Here is a 25,960-nt window from a genome sequence, read left to right as displayed (position 1 = left end):
ATAGCCATGTCTGAACTGGGGTGGCAGAGTGGGCTAAAGAACGGTGATGGATTAAACCCAGATCTTTTGACTGGGTGTGAGTGTTTGATTGATTCAGATGCTCCGTCCATCACCACCCCCTTTTGTACCGCTTTTCGCCGCCATAAGTGTGGCAGGGTATGCTCAGATGTGAGTCCCTTGCTCACTTTGCCACTGGATTCAAGCAAGCCGGGCTGAAGACGGCTGGAATGCCAGAAACCGGTCCTCGGAAGCTTGTTTCCGGTCCAGGGAAGGCATGGCATGGCAGTTCGGGCTGGACTGTTCCCATGAGGCACAGGGTCAGACTGATTTGCATATAGCCATGTCTGAACTGGGGTGGCAGAGTGGGCTAAAGAACGGTGATGGATTAAACCCAGATCTTTTGACTTGGTGTGAGTGTTTGATTGATTCATATGCTCCGTGCATCACCACCCCCTTTTGTACCGCTTTTGGCCGCCATAAGTGTGGCAGGGTATGCTCAGACCTGAGTCCCTTGCTCACTTTGCCACTGGATTCAAGCAAGCTGGGCTGAAGACGGCTGGAATGCCAAAAACCGGTCTTCGGAAGCTTGTTTCCGGTCCAGGGAAGACATGGCTTGGCAGTTCGGGCTGGACTGTTCCCATGAGGCACAGGGTCAGACTGATTTGTATATAGCCATTTCTGAACTGGGGTGGCAGAGTGGGCTAAAGAACGGTGATGGATTAAACTAAGATCTTTTCACTGGGTGTGAGTGTTTGATTGATTCAGATGCTCCGTCCATCACCAACCCCTTTTGTACCGCTGTCCAGTGGACCCTAGCATTCTAGCAGAGCTTAGGCTGAAGACTGTATTTAGCTTATGGTGTCTCTCAAATGTCACTATCCACCAGTTGGCCTGCTCTCCTAGGTCCATTGCCTTCCAATCCCTGCACCTCTTGTATCCAGCTTCCATAAGCTCCTCTCACATTTTCTACCACTACAGATCCTGGATTTCTTGCAGCTTTTGAACTCACTGGAACTCTTGGTGTGACTAAATCTTCTAGTGACTAGACTAGACTAAATCTTCTAGTGACTAATGGCCCTATGCGACTGCTTCGTGGTAGCTTGTGTCCCTGAAGCTCCTGGGACCCGGCACTCCTGATCTGCCTCTCCAGTTCTTAGCCTCCCTTTAGCTCTTTTTCTACCCACAGGTTTTGGGCCCCTCCAATCATATCCTTGGTGCCTCTTTAGTTTTAAGCCTCCCTGTTATTTGAGGTCATCTTCCTGATGCTGGCTCTCAGTGTATAACCTTATCCTTTCTGCAATTCTAAACTTCTCTACAGCTAATGCCTCTACATTTCCTTGCAGCTCAAAACTTTAATGCACTCGTAGTCCCATTCATATCTATTCTGCCACTTCAGAATCTAGGCTTATTGCACAATCTGTCCATGCTGCGGCCCCTGATTTCCCTGAAGCTAGCTCTTGGCCTGAAGGTTACCCTCAGCTTCTGGCTGCAATCATCTCCTGGGTCCATTGTTCATGTATATTCTCCTTGAAGTTGCTGTCTCCCTGTTTGCTCCTGGTCACCCTAAATCTTCTGGTCTCCTTCTAGCTCCTTGGTTGATGGGTCTCTATATCCCTTCGTGCAACAGTCTTTCAGACATCTTACATCAGCCAGTGCCATGCTTGAGTAGCCCATCCAATGTTGTTTTTTGCCTTGCATTCTGGTAACTATGTACGGGACATGCTTACCTCTGTGTATTGATCACATATGGAGAAGCACTATTCAACATCTCCTGAACATGCATGCCTTCTGGATCAGGAGAGAATAGCAGGATGCATAGAGTGTCAGCATGGATTGGTCAGAGATCTTGTGGATTAGATGGATGTGCTATACCTGAGCGAAGACAAGGAGGACTACATGTCCTAGGAAACAGAGGACTCTTATGAGAATTGCAAATGTTGGTGGCCATCTTCAATGCATAATTTATAAGTTCCTCGTGGTCAATAGCAGCCTTGCTATACTTAATTCATAGTTCCTGCAACCAGGACTTTTCGAAACCTTTGCTGTTCTTTCTGGACATTTGACAAAAGACTGAACTGGGATCAGGGACATTCTAGCACACCACATGTGTTAAAGAATATAGACATCTGCTCTTAAATATTAAAAGGGAATTTATTAAGGATTGTGAACTCATATATTGCACTTTCTTTTTCAGAAGAAGTCATCCTTTACAATTTCTAATTCATACCTTGAACTCTGTTTCACAAGGAATTCACCTTTTATGATTAGAACATACGTTGTACTTATTTCATTTCATAGGGTATCATCCATTAAATAATACAACGCAATAGAACGTGTTTTGTTTTGTTGACATACAAACATTTTTTTGGGCCAGCCTTCTTTTGCCATTGGTTTGCTTTAGTGTCATTTACACTATGTTTCCATTAATGACAGAATTCAATATTGGAGAATGGGTCAGCCGACTTAAGCCAGTGGTAATTTTGCTCAGTGAGTAACTGCATTTGTCTGATCAGATGTGCACGTTCACGCAAAAATAAGCGTGCTTCAGTGCCAGGGCCGGTTGGGCCGTTTTTTGTGATAAATGCCCTTCTTTTACATATACAATTTCCTTTCTTTCCGTCTCAATTTTTAAATTCATTTTTTGAAAGCAAACTACCACTCCACAGACAGTGCTAATGGGCCACTTGCTCATTTAATCGATAGCGCTCTGGATCCTGCATGGCCACTCCCTCTAAACGAGGCGACCATCATGCACTCATATTATCCATAGTGTTAATACAGTTTTGCCTTACAAATTGGATAACTAGTTGGTTCTAAAACTGTCGGCCATGATGGAAGGATAAGACAATAATACACTGTACAATACTATTGTTGTTAAGATACTATTGTAAGACAACCCCCAGCTGCTGGGTTCATATTGTTATTGCAAGCATATGCCCACCATGCCTATGTTTTCGAGTTTGTGTGTGTATTTCACTGTGGTTGTGTGAGGGCAAGAATACGTTAGTGGGTGGATAAATGGATGCATGAGTGCAGGGACAATAGACAGAATGCATATGTGATCACTCACTTAGTAACTAAACCCATCACTAACCCAAGAGATACACATTTATAAACCAGAGGTGTTGGCATTGTCAGTTCACGGTTTCATTTGAGCTTCCAATCCTTTACTATTCTATTAAGGAACAGACAGATCAGCAGGGAGGCAGAAGCTGTGAACTTAATTCTCCTACTTACCAGCTGGAGGTGTGCTTTCAGCTCCCCTACTAAAATGCCATACGAGTTTCCCAGGGTTATGAGGTATAACATGAGGATGCTAAAGAAAATAAAGAGAAACTTAAAAGTCACCTATTACTGCAGGAAATAAACAAAGTTTTCACCTTAACACTGATTAGTGGGTGTTAGAAGGATTACAATGAAACTGGTTATCCAAATAAACACACCAACAATTGCAAAAAAGCAAGACTCAATAAGCCAACTTGCAGACGACCATATGCAAGGATACAACTACAATGTTTTAGGTTGGTAATGCAAATACTATTTCTTGTTTAGACCCCCACTAACAGCAGTTACCACTCCTTCTGTATACACTTCTGTCTGCATACATTTCTTCTCATTGACCTTTTGAACGCAGACCCCTTCTATTGCGTCTATTACATAACTAACCCTCCTTTGATACTCATCCCCAGAGAAAATCACAGAAGACCATGACAACGTCTGTGACACCACATATATTTCCTCAGCAAAGCTTAAGCTATTCCTCCCAATCAGGGAAACCTTGCATTTTCATATAGGTTTAAATTCAAAATTTCAAACTGGAATAATTAAAGCAACAATCACTAAAAGAGCACACTGCATTCGTTTTCCACATTATGTTAAATATATTATATGTAAAAGACTATTACATTCAAGCCATATAAGAAAGAAAAACAAACAATATGGGTTGATGTTGAAAGAGCTGTAGTCAACTAGACAAAAAATATGCAAAAAGGTAAAACAAAACTCTTAGTTTCAAGAGGAAAAAAAAGCTCTGCGATAGAGGAAAATATATTTAACTACACAGTTTGGTAGTGGCCTAATTTGAACACCAACTGATTCTACAGCACAACCAAATCATTGTATTGAGGGTTTCTTGAGTGCTAACTATGCCAACACGTCAAATTGTACAACAGAATAACAAGGCTAGGAACATCGAGGTACACCAATATTGTGGACAGAAAATAGAGGGGCAAACAATAAAAAGGTATGTGCATATGGGGCAAGTATAGCTGTTCTAATCTTAACTCCAGTTCTATGCACCTTGATGATGTATATATATATATATATATATATATATATATATATATATATATATATATATATATATATATATATATATATATATATATATATATATATATATATATATGTATGTATGTATGTATGTATGTATGTATGTATGTATGTATGTATGTATGTATATATATATATATATATATATATATATATATATATATATATATAAATATATATATATATCCGAGCTCCTGTTTGTACCAAAGTGACGGGGCACTAGCGGTGGGTGCAGCAAACACGGTTGGTACGCCTTGTAACAATCCTCCTCCAAGTCTCCTCCCCCAGCCGGGAAAGAAGTAGCAGCACTCACGGGGTATTAACAGTATTTCCTTTATTTGTTCCTTACAGACGCGTGTCGGGTCAAGCCCTTTTTCAATGTGACAACAAGAATATTGCACAGGAACCATTTTTAAACGCAATGCGTGATTTCAAGAGGAAAGTGTGATAGAACTACCCTTAACAATTCCCGGGTGCCATGTTGGAATGTGCAAAACAAGCAAAACATTTCATACTTATTCGGCAAACAAAATTACTTAACATTCAAGCTTTTAAACTGAGTATTACTAATACATTTAGCCGTGAATCGGCTAGTCAAATTCATGTCATATTGCACTAATATTTTTCAAAGAGAAATTACATATATTAGCTTATTGGCATTCATATTGACAATTCTAAATTCTTTATACATCCATATCTTGCATACTGGATACATGTAATTTTGCTCTTTACTGTAACTTTCCTAAGTAATATGATGTTGCCTGATATACAGAACATTCCCTTAGAATGTTGCCGTGGATCGGCTCAGGCGGCTCCTATCACTAGAAACCGCCAAATTACACCTGACGCAACACCTCAGGGCAAAACAAATTCCTCAAGAATTATTTAGTTGGCCTAGGCACGATTACAGTTAGTTTATTTTTTTTATTTATTTATTTTTTATTTTATTTGCCTCAGGTGTAATTTGGCGGCTTCTAGTGATAGGAGCCGCCTGAGCCGATCCACGGCAAGATTCTAAGGGAATGTTCTGTATATCAGGCAACATCATATTACTTATGAAAGTTACAGTAAAGAGCAAAATTACATGTATCCAGTATGCGAGATATGGATGTATAAAGAATTTAGAATTGTCAATATGAATGCCAATAAGCTAATATATGTAATTGCTCTTTGAAAAATATCAGTGCAATATGACATGAATTTGACTAGCCGATTCACGGCTAAATGTATTAGTAATACTCAGTTTAAAAGCTTGAATGTTAAGTAATTTTGTTTGCCGAATAAGTATGAAATATTTTGCTTGTTTTGCACATTCCAACATGGCGCCCGGGAATTGTTAAGGGTAGTCCTATCTCACTTTCCTCTTGAAATCACGCATTGCGTTTAAAAATGGTTCCTGTGCAACATTCTTGTTGTCACATTGAAAAAGGGCTTGACCCGAAACGCGTCTGTAAGGAACAAATAAAGGAAATACTGTTAATACCCAGTGAGTGCTGCTACTTCTTTCCCGGCTGGGGGAGGAGACCTGGAGGAGATATATATATATATATATATATATATATATATATATATATATATATATATATATATATATATATATTTATATTATATATATATATATATATATATATATTTATATATATATTTATATATATATATATATATATATATATATATATATATATATATATATATATATATATATATATATATAATCTATTCTATACTTCTTACATTTCAATATTTTATCTTTAGAAACTGGTCCTAATTACGAGTTCCTCATAATATTCCTACTCATGTGTTGACCCCTGTTCTGCATGGAGTGATATTACGAGTTTTAAGATATTTAATGCTTCAGATAATTAAATTTAAATTAAATAACCGAACCTTCTTTAAATTTTGCCCAGTCAAACCTGCCGAAATCTAATTGGGAAAAATGTACAGTATTTACCGTATCATGCGGATTTTGGTGCATTATATGTAAGAATCTGCATGTTATTCCCCATGAACTCCTAGCAGGTGTAATTTATCCTACCTGATACATCACATGCCCCGTGGCATAGTTATTTATCGGAGCAATAAATAGCACCTTAGCTCCTAATGAGGTCCACTGTGTCCGCAATATGTTGTGCCATAGAAATTCCTACATCGATATTCCGGGATGCACAACAACTAGGCACAGGAAAACCTTCCAGTGTGTCAACAAACATAAAATATGTTGTATACTATAACCAGAGGGAAACGCAATTTCTGATTTTAATGTCCAGTACAGAACCATTAAACTCAGCTTCTCAATTCGCTGCAGCTAGCTCATTTATTTACATTTTATTTTAGAATTTCATTCAGCTGGACTCTGAACAGTGGAAAAAACAAAGAGTTAAAGATGGGCCTTCGTGGAGGTAGAACTTACCAGCTGAGGAAGAAGAAGGGAACAGCAAAGGATTGTGAGCCAATAAAGAAGAGGAACTCGCTGGCAGTCTGTGGGAGTTTCTCAACAGAAGTGGGTACTGTCTTCCAAATCAGTTCTCCACCACGAAAGGGTCCGCAAGCCCCAGAAGGGGAAATTCTAAGAACAAAGATAAACTCATGAGTACTGAGGGCAACAGCTGCAGAGAGAATATCACTCTGGGCTTTCTGACCCAACCTCTCTTCCTCCCAAGTGACGAAAAGCTGATATATGTCACTATGAATGAAGAATGCTGCAGGCTTACCATAATAGAAATTAGAAGTTTCGTGTCTGTTTGAGGCAAAATTTGAACCATAGCAGAACACATGATATTTAGTGGTGCATGCCAGGAACATGCCCTCAAAACATTAAGGGTTACAGCTTAGCACATAGAGGGCATACTGCACAGTTATCTACGTCTAGGAACTGATTGACAGTAGTGGAATTGAGCTGCAGTAGGGCTGTGTGATTTAGGCTTGATTTAGTAAAAAGTAGCCTCCGTTAACGCATGATAATGGCGTAGGAGAATCGCCTCCGCCCTGCCAGCAGCCTTATACATGAAAAATAAAACTATAATAAACCAGGTATATTATTGTTTCTGTTTCTTTTTCTAGCCGCTGAGTTTTGGGGAGAGGGCCAAGTGGGGGTAGGCACGAGAGGTTTTTGCTGTAAGGTAGGAGAAGGATCTTCCTCCGGCTGTGGTCTTGTGTATATGTGGGGCGGTAGTTGGTGCCAGTTGGGCTGAGTGGAGGTCTCTGGTAGGTATGTGGAATGCGTGCTGGTGGTTGAGGTATTCAGGTCCAGCGTCGTGTAGAGCTTGGTAGGTGTGTGTGAGGAGATTGAAGGCGATTCTTTTGTTGACTGGGAGCCAGTCGAGGTCTCTTAGGTGAGCGGGGAGGTGGCTGTGATGGGTGATGTTGAGGATAAGTCTGGTGGAAGGCATTCTGAATGTTCTGCAGTTTCTTGAGGAGTTTCTGGGTGATGCTGGCATATAGCGCATTGCTGTTGTCGATTTTGCTACTGATGAATGCGGCATAGGTAACCATCTTTATCGTCTCGGTGGGGCTCCACTTGAATATCTTTTGGAGCAGGCGCAGCATGTGGAAGCAGGATAATGAGATGGTGTTAATCTGGCGGCTCATGGTGAGCATGGAGTCCAGGATGATGCTGAGGTTCTGCGCATGGTCTGTGGGTTTGCAGGAGTTCCAAGTGCTATGGGCCACCAGGAGTTGTCCCAGGTGGAGGGGGTAGAGCTCAGGTTGAAGACTTTGGTCTTCTTTGTGTTGCACCTGAGGCAGCTGTTTTTCATCCAGGTGATATCAGCCTTCATCCCATCATGAAAGTTGCTCTTGGTGACTGTGGGTTCATTGGCGAGGGAGAGAATCAGCTAGGTGTCATTGGTTAGGAGATGATGTAGAGTCCATGGTTCCTGATGATGGCTGTGAGCGGGCTATGTAGATGTTGAAAAGAGAGGGGCTCAGGAGGAGCCCTGAGGCACTCAGCAGCTGATCTTTGTGGGTTTCCGATAGGAACTTAGGTAGTCTGACTCTCTGTGTTTGGCTGGTATGGAAAGAGCAGAAGAAGCGGATCCATACCAGGGATTTGTCATGGATGCTGACGTCCTCAAGTCTTGTGCGTAGGGTGCGGTGAGAGAAAGTATCAAAGGTGGCCAAAAGGTCCAAGAGGATGAGGGCTGAGGAAGTAGTGGATCCATTCCCGGATTTTTCATGGATGCCAGTGTCGTCGAGTTTTGTGCATAGGGTGTGGTGAAAGAAAGTTTCGAAGGCAGCCCAGAGGTCCAAGAGGACGAGTGCTGCAGTTTTGCCTCGGTCGAGGAGGGCGTGGACATCATCTGTGGCGGCAATGATAGCGGTTGTGGTGCTGTGGTTGCTTTGGAAGCCATATTGAGAGAGGTCCATGATGTGGTTACCTGCAATGAACTCAGACAGTTGGGCGTTAATGGCCTTCTCAATGAACTTGACTGGGAAGGGAAGATTAGAGATAGGTCCTAAGTTCTTGGGGGTCTGTCGGGGAGGCAGAGGGTTTTGTCAGCAAGGGGTTGATCTCTGCATGTTTCCAGTCTTCAAGGAAGGTGGCGGAGTTGATGGAGCAGCTGAAGGTGTGTCACAGTTCGGGAGCGATGGTGTTGCCTGCTATGTTGAAGATGTGATGCGGGCCGGGGTCCGAGGGTGCTCCAGAGCAGATGCTCTTCATTATCTTGAGGGTGTCGTCCATGGTGAGGGGGGTCCAGCTAAGTATAGTCTGGTGGGTTCCAGCATAGTACTGTGCAGTGGTTGAATGTGGGGTGGGAGGGTCTTGGGTATTGAGACTGTTGAAGCATTCTGTTCTGTGTAACACCACATATTTCCACAGCTGCCTTCTAACCCTGTAAGCAGGGTTAGAAGGCAGCTGGAAAACATTAATGAAATGTATCTCATACACTGACACCCTGGAAATATGCATCCTATGCTCAGTACCCCTTAACTTATAACCCCTCCTATATATAACCCTGCAGTATACTTTGTCTTAAATTTTCATGATGGTTGCTTATATGCAGTTTATGCACCCCGCACTGCTCCTACCAATTGCTGCATAATAAGCAGGGTATCATACTGTTACTGCTTTCTATTGTTGCGGGTATTCTGCACATACACAGAATTATGTGCAGGAAAACAGGACCTCTGTGTAGAGGGGTTGTACCTTCCTACCACCTTAGGAACCAAAATCCCAAAACTGACTAGCTAGAGTGTCTCATTTGTTCTACATAATCACGAAGCTACAAATGATTAGACAACCTAGAACACAACATTCCTGACTCTCTCAGGAATCACAGCAGCAAGACATACCCTTTCGCTCACACACCCGTACTTGTCCACAATAAGAATGATCAGAGTCAATGTTATAGTTCAAAATGTTTATTTTAACTATCATGCTCAATAATGCAGTATGCAAGCCATTATCAGCAACGAAATGCATAAATCTAACATCAGCATTGTTACAATTCCATAGAATATAAAGGGGGATGTCATCATATACAGACAGTGGGAAAAGGACTATAAGGCCCAACCACCCTCGCCTTGGTAAGGTGAAGTTTATTATATAAAGGAAGATCTCTGGACTTCGTCAGCAGACCGCATGACTTAGTGCCTAGATGGAAGTTTTACATCATAGCAACAGCATAGCTCTTCTCCGTGGAAAAGTCTCTCTGCAAGTTTGTGTTTGAACAACATGCATCCTCGTAATATTAAAGCACAAGTTTCCATCAGTGCATCTCTTAGCATGTTTTGTCTAGGTGCTAGGGACTGACCATAACAGAATAACAAGGGGCATTGTTTATCGACCTTGCACGTTGTGATTTAGAGTAAACTCCAGGAACTAGCAGAGAAAGTGAAAAGCAGACAGTTCTCATGTAAAAGCCATAAACAAAGTCTTGCAAAATAAAGTCATGTAGTAACATGCACAAAAGCAGCATCATGGCTGCAGAGCTCAGGCTAATTTAGCAATGTCCACAATGACCCTAGTGTCCTTCTAACAATATCATTGCATGCCCAGCCCCCTCCTTCCCAATCAACAGAATGACCAGTAATTTGGTGGTAGTAGAAAACGTCTGAATGCCGGCACTACCTCTCTTGCCTTTTTGATGCTTATTTATTGTTAAATGGGTTCCCTTCCCAACTGTCCTGAGTGAAGGATTACAGGAGACTACATCCTGAAACATCAGATGCTTTCTCAAAATCTGACAGCTGGAAGTTCCCTGACATCACAATGATGCCTCAGGTCTGCCTCATAAACCTGAATGTACTTCATTTAAACCAGAAAGCTGATCATTACTTTATTCAGGCAAAAAACACTCAGATCCACTTAAGCACCTCTACTGCCGAATTATTTATTAGTTCCCATATTTGTAGAGCGCACAGCTACTCAGAAGAGTGTCCCGGCGCTAGCAGAAGCAGAGCGTTAGCAGGAAGCACGCGCATAAAGGCGGAGCAGAGGATTACTGCTGAAACAGCCATGTCTTCAGTAGTCTCCTGAAGTACAAGATGTCGGACGCTTGCCTGATTGCTATAGGGAGTTCATTCCAAAGGTGTGCTCCCTGGACTTGAAAGGACCGTCCTCCAATGCGGGAACGAGCGAATTTAGGCACACTCATCAGATGTTGGTGAGATGATCTTAGAGCTCTACCAGGTGTGTAGTAGCTCACTCTTCTCCTAATGTAGGTTGCCCCAATACGATGTAAGGCTTTAAAAGCCAGTGTCAGGGCTTTGAACTGAATTCTGCGGCGGATGGGGAGCCAATGTAAGTTCTTACGATGGGGAGAGATGTGGGATCTAGGGCCCAACATAAGAATGGCTCTGGATGCCGCATTCTGCACGACCTGGAGTTTACTAAGAAGGGATTCTGGGAGGCCCAAGCAGAGGACATTAGCGTAGTCCAGCCTGGAGGTAATAAGGGCCTGGACCACAGTCGTTCTGTGGGAGAGACACAGAAGGGGTAACAATTTTTGAAGCATTTTCCAGGTTCCATAGCAAGTGCCGACCACTGATTGGACTTGGGTTTTCTTGTTCAGTGAGTTGTCCAGTTTTACCCCTAGGTTTTTGGCTACTCCTACAGAGGTCTGTGGGGGGGACATATCAGGCGGCCACCACTGTCTTCAGACTTCCTGATCCAGAGCTCCAAAAAGAATCACTTCTGATTTAGCGGAGTTGCACTGGAGCTCGTTTTGACTAAACCAGGAAAAGACCTGTCTCAGACAGTTATGGATTTTGTCACCATCAAGAACCTCTCCCTTTTTACAAGTGAACAAAAGCTGGGTGTCATCAGCATAGGATATAATCATAGCTCCAGCCTCTTCAACCAGAAGGGCGAGGGGAGCCATGTAAAGATTAAACAATAGTGGACTCAAGAACGAACCCTGAGGAACACCCACTTTTATAGGAGGCATATGGGAGGAGAAAGGCGGATTCCAAACTTCCTGCCTTCGGTCTTCTAAAAACGAGGCGAACCACTTCAACACCGTGCCCCCTACACCACAGTCTCTCAGTCTCTGTAGGAGTCTATCATGGGGCACGGTGTCGAAAGCGGCAGATAAATCCAACAGTATTAAGGCCGCTCTCCCTCCTGAGTCAAGAGTCACTTTGATAGATTCCGATATTTCAAGAAGGGCTGATTCCATGCTAAAATTAGCACGGAATCCTGATTGACTCGGATGGAGACAATTGTTCAACTCCATGACTTCTGTAGTAACAGAGTTCACGTATTTTTCAATAACCTTCGCTATGGAAGGCAGGAGTGAAATAGGTCTATACTTAGACACTATTAGAGGATCTGCCGTAGGCTTCTTTAACAACGGCAGAATTTTGGCTTGTTTCCAAATAGCTGGAACCTGGCCACTACTCAGAGATAAGTTCAGCACAGTATTGACCTCGGCATTAATGACCTCGGCCACCGATGCCAATCTTTTGGCAGGGCAGGGATCAGCCGGTGAGCCAGATTTTAAGTTCTTCAAAATCGTAAGAGATTGTGCTAACGTAATCGGGGGAAATTGGAGAAAAGTGGCATTAGATGGCAGATTGGCATGTGCAGGTTGCACGTTGACCAGTGCACTGGAGGAAAATTCAAGGGATGTCTGTATATCGACTATTTTATTGTGGAAGAAATCTGCAATTTTGTGTGTCCAGGCTTCCGAGGCTTCGCATTTGGAGGCTGCTGCTGGCGGTGAAGTAAAGTGTTTAACTATTTTAAATATTTCCTTGCTCTTATTGGCTGATATCTCAATCTTTGCTTCAAAAAACCGTTTCTTTTCTTCCAGAATTTCCTGGTGGTAAATTTTTAGTTCTTTTTTGTAAAGTGATTTGCTATCATTGCTAAAAATTTTCCTCTACACCCTTCCAGCTGTTTACAGACACTTTTGCACTTGCGTAGGGTTTCATTAAACCAAGGGGCAGAGCGATGTATTGTCCGTTGAGGGTGTAGAGTCTCAGGTGCTAAGGTCTCCACACCTTGTTTTATCCAATTTTCCAAATTGGGAGCATCCAACTCTAATTTATTACTACTAACGAGAGGATGCACCTGTAGCACAGAGCTGAGGGCCTCCGGGGTTAGCTTGTGGAGAGCTCTAAATTTGAGAAGGGGGGGTTTTTTGATGGTAAGTGCTGGTTTCCTAATTTTAACCATCGTGATTTTTAACAGGAAATGATCAGTCCAGGCAAGAGGGATGGGCTCCTCAGCCTGGCCAGAGATATTCGAGAAGATTTGGTCCAATGTGTGTCCCTTCTCATGGGGGGTCTATTTATGAAGGGTAGAAGATTCAGGGAGTTCAGAGTCTCACGTAGTGTAATGCCCTCCAAGCTCTCTAGCTTGTCCATATGGACATTAAGGTCTCCTAGGACCAGAAATTGGTTAAATCTCAGGGCAAGTGGTGCTATAGAATTAGTAAAGAATGGTCCTGAGTGACCTGGTGGTCTATATAAAAGTAAGCATGGGTGGATTTCGCGGATCCACGATCCGCGAATTTGCGGATTTGCGTATTCGCGGATTCGCAAAATCCGCGAATTTGCGAATCCGCAGATTTTGCGGATTTTTTAAATGGGGGGGTCTTCTGTGCGAGTTCAAGAGCCTTTTGTGTGTCTAAATGGTCAGAGACCGATCAGAGCAGCAGATGAAGAGAAAGAAGCTCCTGGTCACAGGAACAGCACGAGGATTGCGCTCGTGAAAGTCAAGGATACAAAGGCCTCTATCCAGCAGCACAGCTGACTTTCGACGGTAGATTTGGGAAGAAGGCACACCTGCCCAGCCTCGATGACCCTCACGATTGTTTTTGGGCTGATGAATGAGTCACTGAATTTGAGCTTCAACTAGTTCCAGCGACCATGTGTGTGTTACTATGCAATCGCCCCGAAGGGCGCAGGGGTCCCTTGAGTGAGCTGTCCATCATAGTGGGTAAATGGCGGGAAGATGGTGCACACCGCAAGTGTGTGAGCGGGGCCAAACGGGCGGGGCTTCCATGCGAGTTCACATGCCTCTTGTGTGTATAAAAGGTCAGAGACCGATCAGAGCAGCAGATCAAGAGAAAGAAGCTCCTGGTCACAGGAACAGCACAAGGATTGCGCTCGTGAAAGTCAAGGATTCAAAGGCCTCTATCCAGCATCACAGCTGATTTTCGACTGTAGATTTGGGAAGAAGGCACACCTGCCCAGCCTCGACGACGCTCACGATTGTTTTTGGGCTGAAGAATGAGTCACTGAATTTGAGCTACAACTAGTTCCAGCGACTATGTGTGTGTTACTATGCAATCGCACCGATGTGCACAGGGGTCCCTTGAGTAAGCTGTCCAATGTGTCATCCCGTAACTATTTTAGGATGGCGCCGGCAAGCTGCCAGCGCCATCCTAAAATAGTTACTAAATTAACTTCATCAGGAAGCACAAATAGATAAAATAAAGCAGGTGCTCGAGCACCTGCTTTATTTTATCTATTAGTGCTTCCTGTTGAAGCTAACATAGTAACTATTTTAGGATGGCGCTGGCAGCTTGCCGGCGCCATCCTAAAATAGTTACAACATCTTCAAGCTTGAAGGCTAGAACTTTTGCCCCCCAAATCCGCCGCTCGTGGATTTGCGGATTTTCGGTAAATTCGCGGGAGTTCACGGTTTGCGGATTTACAGAAAATCCGCAAATCCGCAAGCGGAGCGGATTTTCCGCTCACGCTTAAATAAAAGAACACTCGCCAAAGATTGGTGGGCGGAGATTGTGCAGTGGAAGCAGAGACTCTCTGCACCCTCGATTTCATCCATGGTGATCATTTTTGCCGAAATGTCATTTTTTATGATCATTGCAACGCCCCAACCCTTCCCAGTGGTGCGGTTCTTCCTTAGTATAAGGTATCCCGTGGGTACTGCAATTGCCAGGGTGGGATTGGAGGTGTCAGAGAGCCAGGTTTCAGTTAAAAATATTATATCTGGCCTTGACTCTAATATCAGGTCAGAGATGTGCTGGGCGTTTTTGTTTAAGGATCGTACATTGAGCAGGAAGATATTAAAGTCCTCCTGACTCCTAACATCTCCTTCCTTCGCATTAAGCGTGGGCCCGGGTTCATTTACTGGATATAAAGGGCAGGTCCAATTGCACATACTGCATTCCATGGTTCTATTATCCCCAGCTAGTTCTATGTAGTTATGGCAATTGTGAGGGGGCATATAATTTTTAAGTACAGCGTCATCATACCTAAACGGATTATCTTGAATGGGAACCAAACCGGCATCGATTCCTGCCCTGTCCGCCTCCGGGACGCTGACAGGCGCAGACGAGCTTGTCGGCACGCCCGCTGCACGGTCTAGTACACATCCGGTTTTATGGAGGCCAGGCCGCTCAAACGCTAACCTCCGCAAACCGGATGTGGGCGTATTCTCCCTCCACGCAAATGACGCTGTCGCGGTGGACTGGGGAGAATAGGCAGCAGCGAATAAGAGATGACACAGCAGTGAAGCTCTTACTCAAAGCAAAGTTTCTCAACTCAAGCTGCTTCAGGCACAGTCACAAATGAAAAAATAAATGTAGCCATTTTAGGCCACCTCCCTCATGGTAGATGAACTTAAGGCTCCCCTTTCGCCTGCCTCTTAAATGTATAGATTGAATTACTTTGCAACATTATACAAGTAAGGGGTCTTCAGATTTATCACTACTCAGATGACACCCAGATTCTGATGGATATGAATCCAGATGGTTCTGAAGAACAATTAAGGTAGATTCAAGAATACCAGCTAGGATGCAGGATACGTAGATAACCTATTACAATTAAAAAAGTCTGATTATGATTTTGAGGGTGTGAGAGAGGCCATGCCACTGCCCCGCAATGCCAAAGTCGACCACTGGCCGCCCGCCAGATTAGGAGTGTTCTCCTGTACTGGTGGTTGATTCTTTGATGTTCCCAAAAGGCACTAAAGCAGGTTCTTGCATGACATGGACTGTTTAGTCCATGCTTTTGCAGGAAGTGGGTGTGCATGCATAGAGGGGGGCACACCATGTGCCACTTTAATGGGGCAACAGGAGGCCTCGTGGGGCCTCCTTTGTTTCCCCACTGCCACTCTTTTTCTCTTTCTATGGCAGACTCACCATCATGAAAAGGCTGGCAGTGGGGATACTCAGATTGATTTCTGCCCCAGACTGCTGCGCCGCCGCCAGGGAACACGGTTCCCTGGCAGTTGCGGCTGTCCCAAAACAGTCTGACTGCCATAGTTGTAATATGATTCAGAAAAGGGGGTGGTGATGAACAGAGTGTCTGAATTAAGCAGACCACTCTTACCCAGTCCAAAGATCAGGGCTTGATCCATCACCGTTTTTTAGCTCACATCACCATCCCAGCTCAGAACCTGGCTACATGCAAATTAGTCTGTTCCTGTCCCAGTGCATGATGGGAACAAGGCAAACCAAACTACCAAGCCAATTCTTATACTGGGAAGGAAACAAGCTTCCAGGGACCGGTTTCTGGCATTTCAGCCGTCGTCGGCCCGGCTTGCTTGAATCCTGATGGTGCAGTGAGCAAGGGACTCATGTCTGAGTATACCCTGCCACACTTATAGTGGCCAAAAACGATTCAGAAAAGGGGGTGGTGATGAACAGAGTGTCTGAATTAAGCAGACCACTCTTACCCAGTCCAAAGATCAGGGCTTGATCCATCACCGTTTTTTAGCTCACTGCACCATCCCAGCTCAGAACCTGGCCACATGCAAATTAGTCTGTTCCTGTCCCAGTGCATGATGGGAACAGGGCAAACCAAACTACCAAGCCAATTCTTATACTGGGAAGGAAACAAGCTTCCGGGGACCGGTTTCTGGCATTTCAGCCGTCGTCGGCCCGGCTTGCTTGAATCCTGATGGATTGTCTTTTCTATGGTAATCTGTTAGATTGAATGTAACACAATACTTGTCTATGACCTGTAACACAATGAGTTAATAACCACATTTTGAAGTCTTACTGGCTTTAACATATTATTTTAACCAGTACTTAATCTGAAAGGTGCCCAAAACGTTGCTCTGAAACCTGTGGCCAGTGCAATCAAATGTTGACACGCTGAATACCAAGACTGTGCAGTCCTAAATCAACTTCATGCCTTTTAATTCACTACTAGACACTTCCGTCCTCTTCTCTTGCTCCTGGGTTACTTTCTGACAGTTCCGTCTTACTGCATTGTGTTTTTTTCTTTTCTTGCCTCAGTAAATTTTTGATACGAAAAAATAAGCGCTGTCCCCCAAACATGAGTGATATTGATCCTCACCTGCAACCATGAGCTTAATATAAGCACTGCTTTTTACAATTAATATGCTAGACCAATTGTCATTGTCATAATGTTTCAGAAATAAGCAGATCAGACCTACAGCATTGACAAAACCTATCCACTGCCCCAAATAGTCATATAGAACTGGTTACTCTAAGCAACTTGGGCCTACAATTTTGAACATAAACTTTTCCAAAAGGCAACCAAAAGGCACACAGTAATACAATTTGAAAGGCATACAAAATTACAGTTGGCTAAGCAAAATACTCTCTCTCCTAAGATGGCTGAACAAGGATTCTACAATTGACACAAGTCAAAAAATTAATTCCCTTTGGGCGAATTAACATCAATACAAGGGTACTTACAGACAAACAATAGACTCACCAATACCAAAAAGTAACAAGGAAGCAATGATAATAGTGAGAAATTCAATACACGTGAAAACACTATGGTAAAATTAAATCTTAGTACAATTTATTAACATACATTATATTGGTTAAAAATTGGGAAACATACACAGGACGGAACAATAATAAATAAAAACAACATTCCAATAAAAAGGAGCTACAGGAAAAAGGACTAAACTCAAATAAAACAATTATTTTGAATTTTCCTTAGTTTCTTATTTCAAATTCACTCCTTGAGCATCGACGCGTTTCGGCGGTATAATCAGTATATGACCGCCTTCATCAGGGTATTTGTACACCTGTTTCCCAATACTTCTCGGGCACAAAACAAATTTTTCAGTGCGTCATAAGGGGTATACTGCCTCCTTATCCTTTGCAGGAGATATTCGTCCAGCGAATTATCTTCTTAGCATATATCGTGTTCTAAATTAGAAGAATGGCGGAAGCATAGTCCTATTTTCACATTCGGTAGCACGTCCAGCATAATAGCTGAGAGATAAAATTAAAAAATAGTATGGACCCAGCACGCGGTAAAGCAGCAGTAATGTGCGCTCAATATATAATTCCAGGTAGGTCCAAGACGTTAAAAAGTTAAAGCGTTGTATGGTTCCGGTAAACAGATAAATACCAAAACCCAGGGATTATTTTCTCCTTGCTTGTCCTCCTTTTATGAATTATCAAACGTCCCGCGTGAAACAATCCGGTCCTTCTGACTTCCAACCAACGGACAAGCAAGGAGAAAATAATCCCGGGGTTTTGGTATTTATCCGTTTACCGGAACCATACAACGCTTTAACGTTTTAACGTCTTGGACCTACCTGGAATTATATATTGAGCGCACATTACTGCTGCTTTACCGCGTGCTGGGTCCATACTATTTTTAAATTTTATCTCTCAGCTATTATGCTGGACGTGCTACCGAATGTGAAAATAGGACTATGCTTCCGCCATTCTTCTAATTTAGAACACGATATATGCTAAGAAGATAATTCGCTGGATGAATATCTCCTGCAAAGGATAAGGAGGCAGTATACCCCTTATGACGCACTGAAAAATTTGTTTTGTGCCCGAGAAGTATTGGGAAACAGGTGTACAAACAACCTGATGAAGGCGGTCATATACTGATTATACCGCCGAAACGCGTCGATGTTCAAGGAGTGAATTTGGAATAAGAAACTAAGGAAAATTCAAAATAATTGTTTTATTTGAGTTTAGTCCTTTTTCCTGTAGCTCCTTTTTATTGGAATGTTGTTTTTATTTATTATTGTTCCGTCCTGTGTATGTTTCCCAATTTTTAACCAATATAATGTATGTTAATAAATTGTACTAAGATTTAATTTTACCATAGTGCTTTCACGTGTATTGAATTTCTCACTATTATCATTGCTTCCTTGTTACTTTTTGGTATTGGTGAGTCTATTGTTTGTCTGTAAGTACCCTTGTATTGATGTTAATTCGCCCAAAGGGAATTAATTTTTTGACGTGTCAATTGTGGAACCCTATCCCTTTGGTCTTGGGGTCCCTCTCTCTTTTATTAGATGAACAAGGATTCTAACATGACAGTAGGAACCCAATATACTGAATTCAGAGACCTAGCTTGTGTGGTGGTCACTGATCAGATTTTGTCAGAATAGACCAATAAGAAAGAAAAATTTTCTATATTGGGTTCCTACTGTCATGTTAATTCCCTGGAGGCCGGTCTAGCTTTTGAGTTCCTCCGTCTCCCTCCTTCTTTTGCATTCGAACAAGGATTCTGACAGGTGAAACCTGGTATATCCACAGTTTTCCACACTGGGGGCAAACACCATAAACATTGCCCAATATGGCAATCTGTGACAGTCTGTGTAACAAAATACATGTCTGCATGCTTTAACAGAGTAATAACAATCCACACTTAGTTGTCTATCAACTTTAACATACGACATTCACAATAAACATGTTAGGCCTAACGTTTCATAGTAAACAGATCAGGCCTCCAGCCATGATCATTGGCATGCCACTATAGCCAATTCAGTTCTGCTGTATTCTGTATTAACTTTAACTCAAGCCAAAAAGTGCAATACAAGCAGTCTTTTTAGTGGAAGCACACAAATGTGACCGAATCAAATCCTGTACACAGGGGAACCAACATGTGGTTGAAACCTCTCTCTGTTGAACACTAAAAGCTAGTTTGTTTTCATCACATAAGGTAAATGGCAGTTGCAGTATCAAGCCAGACCTAAAAACCTAAGTACGTTAGTGTAGTCCTGGACTCTCCAATACAAAACTGCATATGGGCCAGCAGTGAGACTAGGTTGCGTAGTCAAGTGAGGCAATGCTTCATGCAGTGCCGTCAACTCACACTCCAGCTATCGGCAGCCTTGGGGAGAAGGTCGGAGAAAGCATTGGTGTTACTTTTGTTCTGTTGCAGCATAAACACACAGTTCCCAGGTCAACGCAGTAAGGTGGCTCCAGCTCTTCTTCTTGGCAGAGTCCCTGGTCCAGAGTATTCTAAAGTTGTGGGATCAGAGCCCTGATAGTTATACCAGTTTTTGTCTTTGAAGTCAGCAAACTTAAAAGAAAAGTCTTTGTTGTGCACAACACCTTGCCTTTCCATGCTCTGTCCCCAGGCCTGCTACAGGTGGTGGAGACAGCATTGTGTGAGGACTCACACAGCCCTATTCAGGCTGTTAGTGACGGTTCAGTGACTAAATATCAAGGGACATAAAATATAATGCCCAAAATATAGAAGTACAGAATATAGAATCCCTATTTACAAACAGGCAGGTACTAAAATATCGAATCCAAAATATAGAATGCTAAAATATAGTTAACTAAAATATCGATTTTTTTAAATGTATTAAAAATAATATAAAAGTAATTAATTATTAAAAATAATTAAATGAAACATATTTAAACTAATGTAAAATAGCTTAAAATGTAAAAATAATGAATGTAATATAACAAAAGTAGAGATTTTGTTGGATAGTAAGAGTGTAAAAATTACTGTTCCCATTCCAGTGAGTGCAACAGTAGGGAAAGCGTTGGATAGCGTAGCGGTAACAAATACTATTCCCACTCCAGTGAGTGCAACAGTAGGGAAAATGCTGGGTAGCGTAGGGGTAAAAATTACTATTCCCACTCCAAAGAGTGCAACAGTAGGGAAAGCATTGGATAGCAGGAGGGTAAAAATTACTATTCCCACTCCAGTGAGGGCAACAGTAGGGAAAGCATTGGATAGCGTAGGGGTAAAAATTACTATTCCCACTCCAGTGAGTGCAACAGTAGGGAAAACGTTGGATAGCGTAGGGTTAAAATTACTATTCCCACTCCAAAGAGTGCAACAGTAGGGAAAGCGTTGGATAGTGGGAGAATAAAAATTACTATTCCCACTCGAAAGAGTGCAACAGTAGGGAAAGTGTTGGATAGCGGGAGGGGTTAACATTACTATTCCCACTCCAGAGAGTGCAACAGTAGGGAAAGCGTTGGATAGCGGGAGGGTAAAAATTACTATTCCCACTCCAGTGAGTGCAACAGTAGGGAAAAGGTTGTGGAGCGTAGGGGTAAAAATTACTATTCCCACTCCAAAGAGTGCAACAGTAGGGAAAGCGTTGGATACCGGGAGGGTAAAAATGACTATTCCCACTCCAGAGAGTGCTACAGTAGGGAAAGCGTTGGATAGCGGGAGGGTAAAAATTACTATTCCCACTCCAGTGAGTGGAACAGTAGGGAAAGCGTTGGATAGCGGGAGGGTAAAAATTACTATTCCCACTCCAGTGAGTGCAACAGTAGCGAAAACATTGGATAGCAAAGGGGTAAAAATTAATATTCCCACTCCTGAGAGTGCAACAGTAGGGAAAGTAATGATTTAATATTAAAAGAAGATTACATTAATTATCAATACCAATAAAAAATGTATTAAAATAATTAACAATTAATAAAAATGTATTACCAATTAAAAAAAAGAATTGCCAATTAATAAAAATTAATTACCAATAAATAATTATCAATTAATTATCAATTCATATAAATAAAAATAAATATTAACTTTATTACAATTAAATTACTTCCCACCCTATTCCCCTATAAACCCACAACCCACTCCAAATAAATAATACAATTAACATAATTATCAATCAATCAATTGATAGCCCAGCCGACAACTGCCCCTTTTAAGGTCCCCCTAAGCCAAGCCTTAAAGGCATCCCACACTACATGCAAAGGGGCAGAATCTAGATTGTATTGAAAAAAGTAGCTGTCTCTTTCTTTAGCAACTCAGGGGTTGAAGGCTGCAAAAGGAATCTTCTGTTCAAGGTCCACCTCCTCAAGATAGACTCAGAGGGAAGAGCCAGATTAAGCAACATAGCACCATGATCCGAGATATGGATCGACTGATATCTAATTAATCTTACTGAATCTAACTCAGAGAGGTCAATAAACATATAATCAATTCTTGAGTAGTGATGGTTCTTTTTACTATAGAAAGAGTATTCTCTGGTCTCTCCCATTTGTTTCCTCCAAATGTCACAGAGGTTAAAAAAATTTAACATCGTCACTAAATACGCTTTTACGCGGGGCACCGCAATTTGTGGTATTTGCGAAGATCTATCTAAGTTATTATTAAGAAGAACATTAAAATCACCTCCTACAATTAGGGGGGCTTCAAAATCCACCAAGGCTAAGCACAAATTGTTCAAAGGGTCAATATCATCCTCATTAATACCATGGCACTTCACCTCCTTTATTGCATACCTTCCTCTATTGTCTATTTGTGACTTAATAAGCTCTAACTCTGCGTTTGATTTAATAATTATAACTACTCCCATTGAACAGCATTGTTGGTCAAAGGCTATTACCTTCCTCGCCCATCTTAGATTTCCAAACAACGCCCTACATTCTGACTGTAGCAGGTGTGTCTCTTGAAGCATAAGAATCTTAGCCGGATTATCTTTAAGATGTTGCAAAACCAAACGCTGTCTCCTCCTAACTCACAGACAGTTCACATTCTAGCTTAAAATCTCAAGGGACTCTACCCCAGATCTATCCCCTTTCATAATCCTCGCTCTCCCCCAGACTAAGTCTACAGATAGAAATTAAGACATATGAGGCCATATTTAGGATTTTTAAAAAATATTTTTTCCCCAATGCTCCCCACCCACACACGTGTGACACCCCATCACCCTCCCACTCCACCCTAGGGAACTCTTCCTGACTGTTCCCTGGCAAATACATTTTGCCAATTTGGGTCTAGGACCACTAACCTTAAAGAAAAAAGAAAAATTATAAAGATTTTATTTTTCTGCTGAGCTCCCTTCATTGAACCCCATGCTTCACTTTATTAAGCTGCTGATTTTTTATGTAACAAAAAATTGTCCACCTCTTCTTGAGATCTAAAATTATACATCTTATTAACAAGCATGACTTTCAGGAAGGCCAGAAATCTTAATTGGATTTGCGCTCCTAATTCCTTTAATGAGTCTGTCCGCTTGCCCAGTTCCCATCTTCTGTCCTCTGTGATGCGACAAATATCAGATCTTATTTTACAAGTTGAACCTTGTAGCTGAATAGATTTGAACTTCAACGCAGCCCCAAGTTGTTGTTCCTTCAGGGAATATGATTGGATATATACCAAGATTTTCCTTGGTTTCTTCCGCCCTGGATTTGGCTTAAATGGGTCCCTGTAGTCAAGATACCAATAACAAAAGCTTTAATGTTATCCCCCTCCAAACCTTCTGCTACATCCAGAATCCTGATGTTGTTTCTTCTGGAGTTATTTTCAAGTCTCTCCAGTCTTTCTGATAGGTCTCTCTCTCTTTCCTTTAGCCTACTTAATTCTTAAGTGTTTACTTTTACATCTAGCGTAAGTTCTCCCATCTTATTCTCCAGCTCCTCTGTACGATGGGCTAACACAGCAATGCCTTCCTCTAGGTTAGAACATGCATATTGAAACTTTTTCTGATTTGCTTCAGAAGTGGAGAAACGTTCTTTTATCTCAAGGGACAACTGTGTCAGCATCTCCTGAATTAAGTATGAGCCAAGTGTTGTGGACTCCTGACCCCTGTCAGGAATTTCGTTCCTCTTGTCAGTACCGCACAGATCGAATCTCCCCCAGCATGGGGGCTAGCCTCAGAAAGAACTGCATATCTATTTGCCGAGAAAATGACCTCGTCTGATGGCTTGATGTTCTGGACCAGGACTGCTCCTTGCTTCTCTACCTCTTTGTTACACTGCATGTTCAATTTAAAAGAAGACCTTAAAGACGGATTCACCCTTGCTAGAGGTTGAGAGACTTTCTTCTTCCTCTCCTTAATAGGAGTCAGATTGCCATCCTAGCTTGCCTTATCAGCCCGACTCCTAAGTTTTGGCTTATTAGGGACTCGGCTAGAGGGTACAGATTGACACTGCAAAGCCTCTTTCCCTAAGTAGGCACTCTATCTTAGTTTGTATCTTTTCCCTTGGAGAGCCTCGTAGGTCGGGGTTGAACTGGCCAGAGAACTGGAACTACAATTCTGCTGCCCAAAACAGCCCTCCCTAGATAACTGAATATTTCCCCCACACTGTTAAGGAGCTAACTCCATGGACCTTACTCCTCTCCTGTGAGCTAGATCGTACCTAAGCCTGTCCTCCTTAACCTCTATAGGGTGGCTACCTATGTATAAGCAACGAGGTTTCCAAATAACTAGGGGATCAGGACAATACTCTGTGGGAGGCCAATTTGTTCTCCTTGCGCTTACTGATAGACAGCACGCATAATGTGAATGGGCCTTTCCTGGGGATATCTGATAAAAAAACAATCGGCTTGGTCGACTCAGAGCAGCGGAAGCGGGCTCGACACGATTCACCAAGCACTCTAGCAGGCCTGAGACAGGCAAAAGCTGGACTACAACACATTGGGTTAGTGAGAGAAGGCAGAAAGACTAAAGAAGCGAAGAGAGGAAAAGAGGGAAGGGGGAGAATCACAAGTGCAAAAGCTAGCTAAATTACCTCTAACCCGAAGCAGAACAGCATATAATAAGCTACTTAAGGCTTAGGGCTCCTACAAAACACTAGAGCTTTAGGCTAAAGCCTTATCTCCCTTCACAGCATATATGTGGCAACACCCTTCCAGCATCCCTAATTTAACCCCCCCTTTTTTCTGGCTAAGGAGTAGCACTAACAATAGCATTAGCAGTCAACAGTCAGTAGTGAGCAGTAACCAAATGCTGCCAACCATAACTAGGGCTCAGACCGGATTCCAATTTAAAAAATTTTTTTTTTAATTTACATTTCTCAGCTCGCTTGTTCCAAAAGTCTCAGCCACAGCTGATTCTCCGATATGTGCCACAGTCCCCCATATGCAAGTTAACAAAATGGATCAACAAGCCAGCCAAACATAAACTCCCATCTCCAGGCTCCAAATCGACTTGGTTCGCACCTACCAAGCCGAACAGAAGAACCACAGTGCCCCGTCCTCACCTCCTGTCTACAAGCTCTTGGCCCCGGTCCTCCCCAAGGGCTCCACTTCCAAGTCGAAGTGAAAGCCAAAACAAAAAACAGCAAAGGAAAGAACAGATGCTCTGGGTGGCAAACCCGAAAATGTCAAGGGGGGGCACGCAGCTCAGAGGCCACTCAGGAAACCGCAAAGCAGCCGACCCGATATTCACGACATGCGGCGCACATCCGTCACCGCAGAGACCGCAGAAACAACACAGCAGGGCAGAACCGTGGCTCAGAGGGGCTCAGAAGGACAGCAGCCTTCGGCCAGCAGTGAAAAGATGTGTCCCTGAGGAAGCAAACAATACGCCGACTAGCTACCACGATCCTGCAGCATCGTAACACCGGGAGATCAGCGTTCAGCAAAGGTTAGTGGGAGCACGACCCGCGACCAGCTCCTATCTGGCCGCCATGTTCCCCCAAAGATCTAGAAAAACAGCGGCCGAGACAGCCATAAAACGGGGGCAGATGCGCGCTGCCGAGAAAAAAACGCTCGAAGCTAGGGCAGAGGATTTACAGATGAAATTCAGGCTCAAAACTGAAGCAATAATGCTCCAAAAGTGAGAGACAGGCAAGATGAGCAATTTTGATCGGGGAAGAACTGTGGCAAATTACTTGCTATGAAAAGTACATCTGATAGGTCCTGCGATTTTAATAATAAGATCAAGGTAGGGGCCAAAATGGCAGAGTAAAAAAGGGATTTTAAGAAAGCATTTGTGGAGTTTTTTCAAGGCTTGTATAAGGAGGAGCTATCGGTTGAGGATGAGGTTATTGATCAGTGGCTGACTGAAAAACAATTACCAAACTGGATCTAGTGAGTCAAGCTATTTTGACCCAAGATATAGAGGTGGGTGAAATACGTCTAATTTTAAACAAAACCAAGAAAGGGAAAGCAGCAGGTCCCTATGCAATACCAATAGAAGTTTATACGTTAATTTTAGATGAAATAATCCCGATCTGGTTGAGGTTGTATAACAAGATCCTTAGAGGGAATTCACCCCTGCCAGATTCCTGGAATGAGGCTGTCATTACGTTAAACTTGAAACCGGGTA

General features: G+C 42.6%; 1 protein-coding gene across 2 annotated transcripts in view; it reads right to left on the bottom strand.

The window, feature by feature from the left end:
* LOC147701659 (transmembrane channel-like protein 7) overlaps positions 1–25,960 on the bottom strand; it is a 475,400-nt gene that overhangs the window by 63,458 nt on the left and 385,982 nt on the right. For both annotated transcript variants that reach the window (XM_086930288.1, XM_086930289.1), the window contains exons 14-15: positions 6,743–6,898; positions 3,238–3,316 (exon numbers count right to left, since the gene is read on the bottom strand). In XM_086930288.1, the coding sequence (XP_086786414.1) occupies positions 3,238–3,316; positions 6,743–6,898 (235 nt within the window). The remainder of the gene's footprint in view (positions 1–3,237; positions 3,317–6,742; positions 6,899–25,960) is intronic.

The sequence above is a fragment of the Lissotriton vulgaris genome, chromosome 7 (genome assembly GCF_964263255.1).
Source record: "Lissotriton vulgaris chromosome 7, aLisVul1.2, whole genome shotgun sequence".
Taxonomy (NCBI): domain Eukaryota; kingdom Metazoa; phylum Chordata; class Amphibia; order Caudata; family Salamandridae; genus Lissotriton; species Lissotriton vulgaris.
This window is presented reverse-complemented; position numbering and strand designations above follow the sequence as displayed.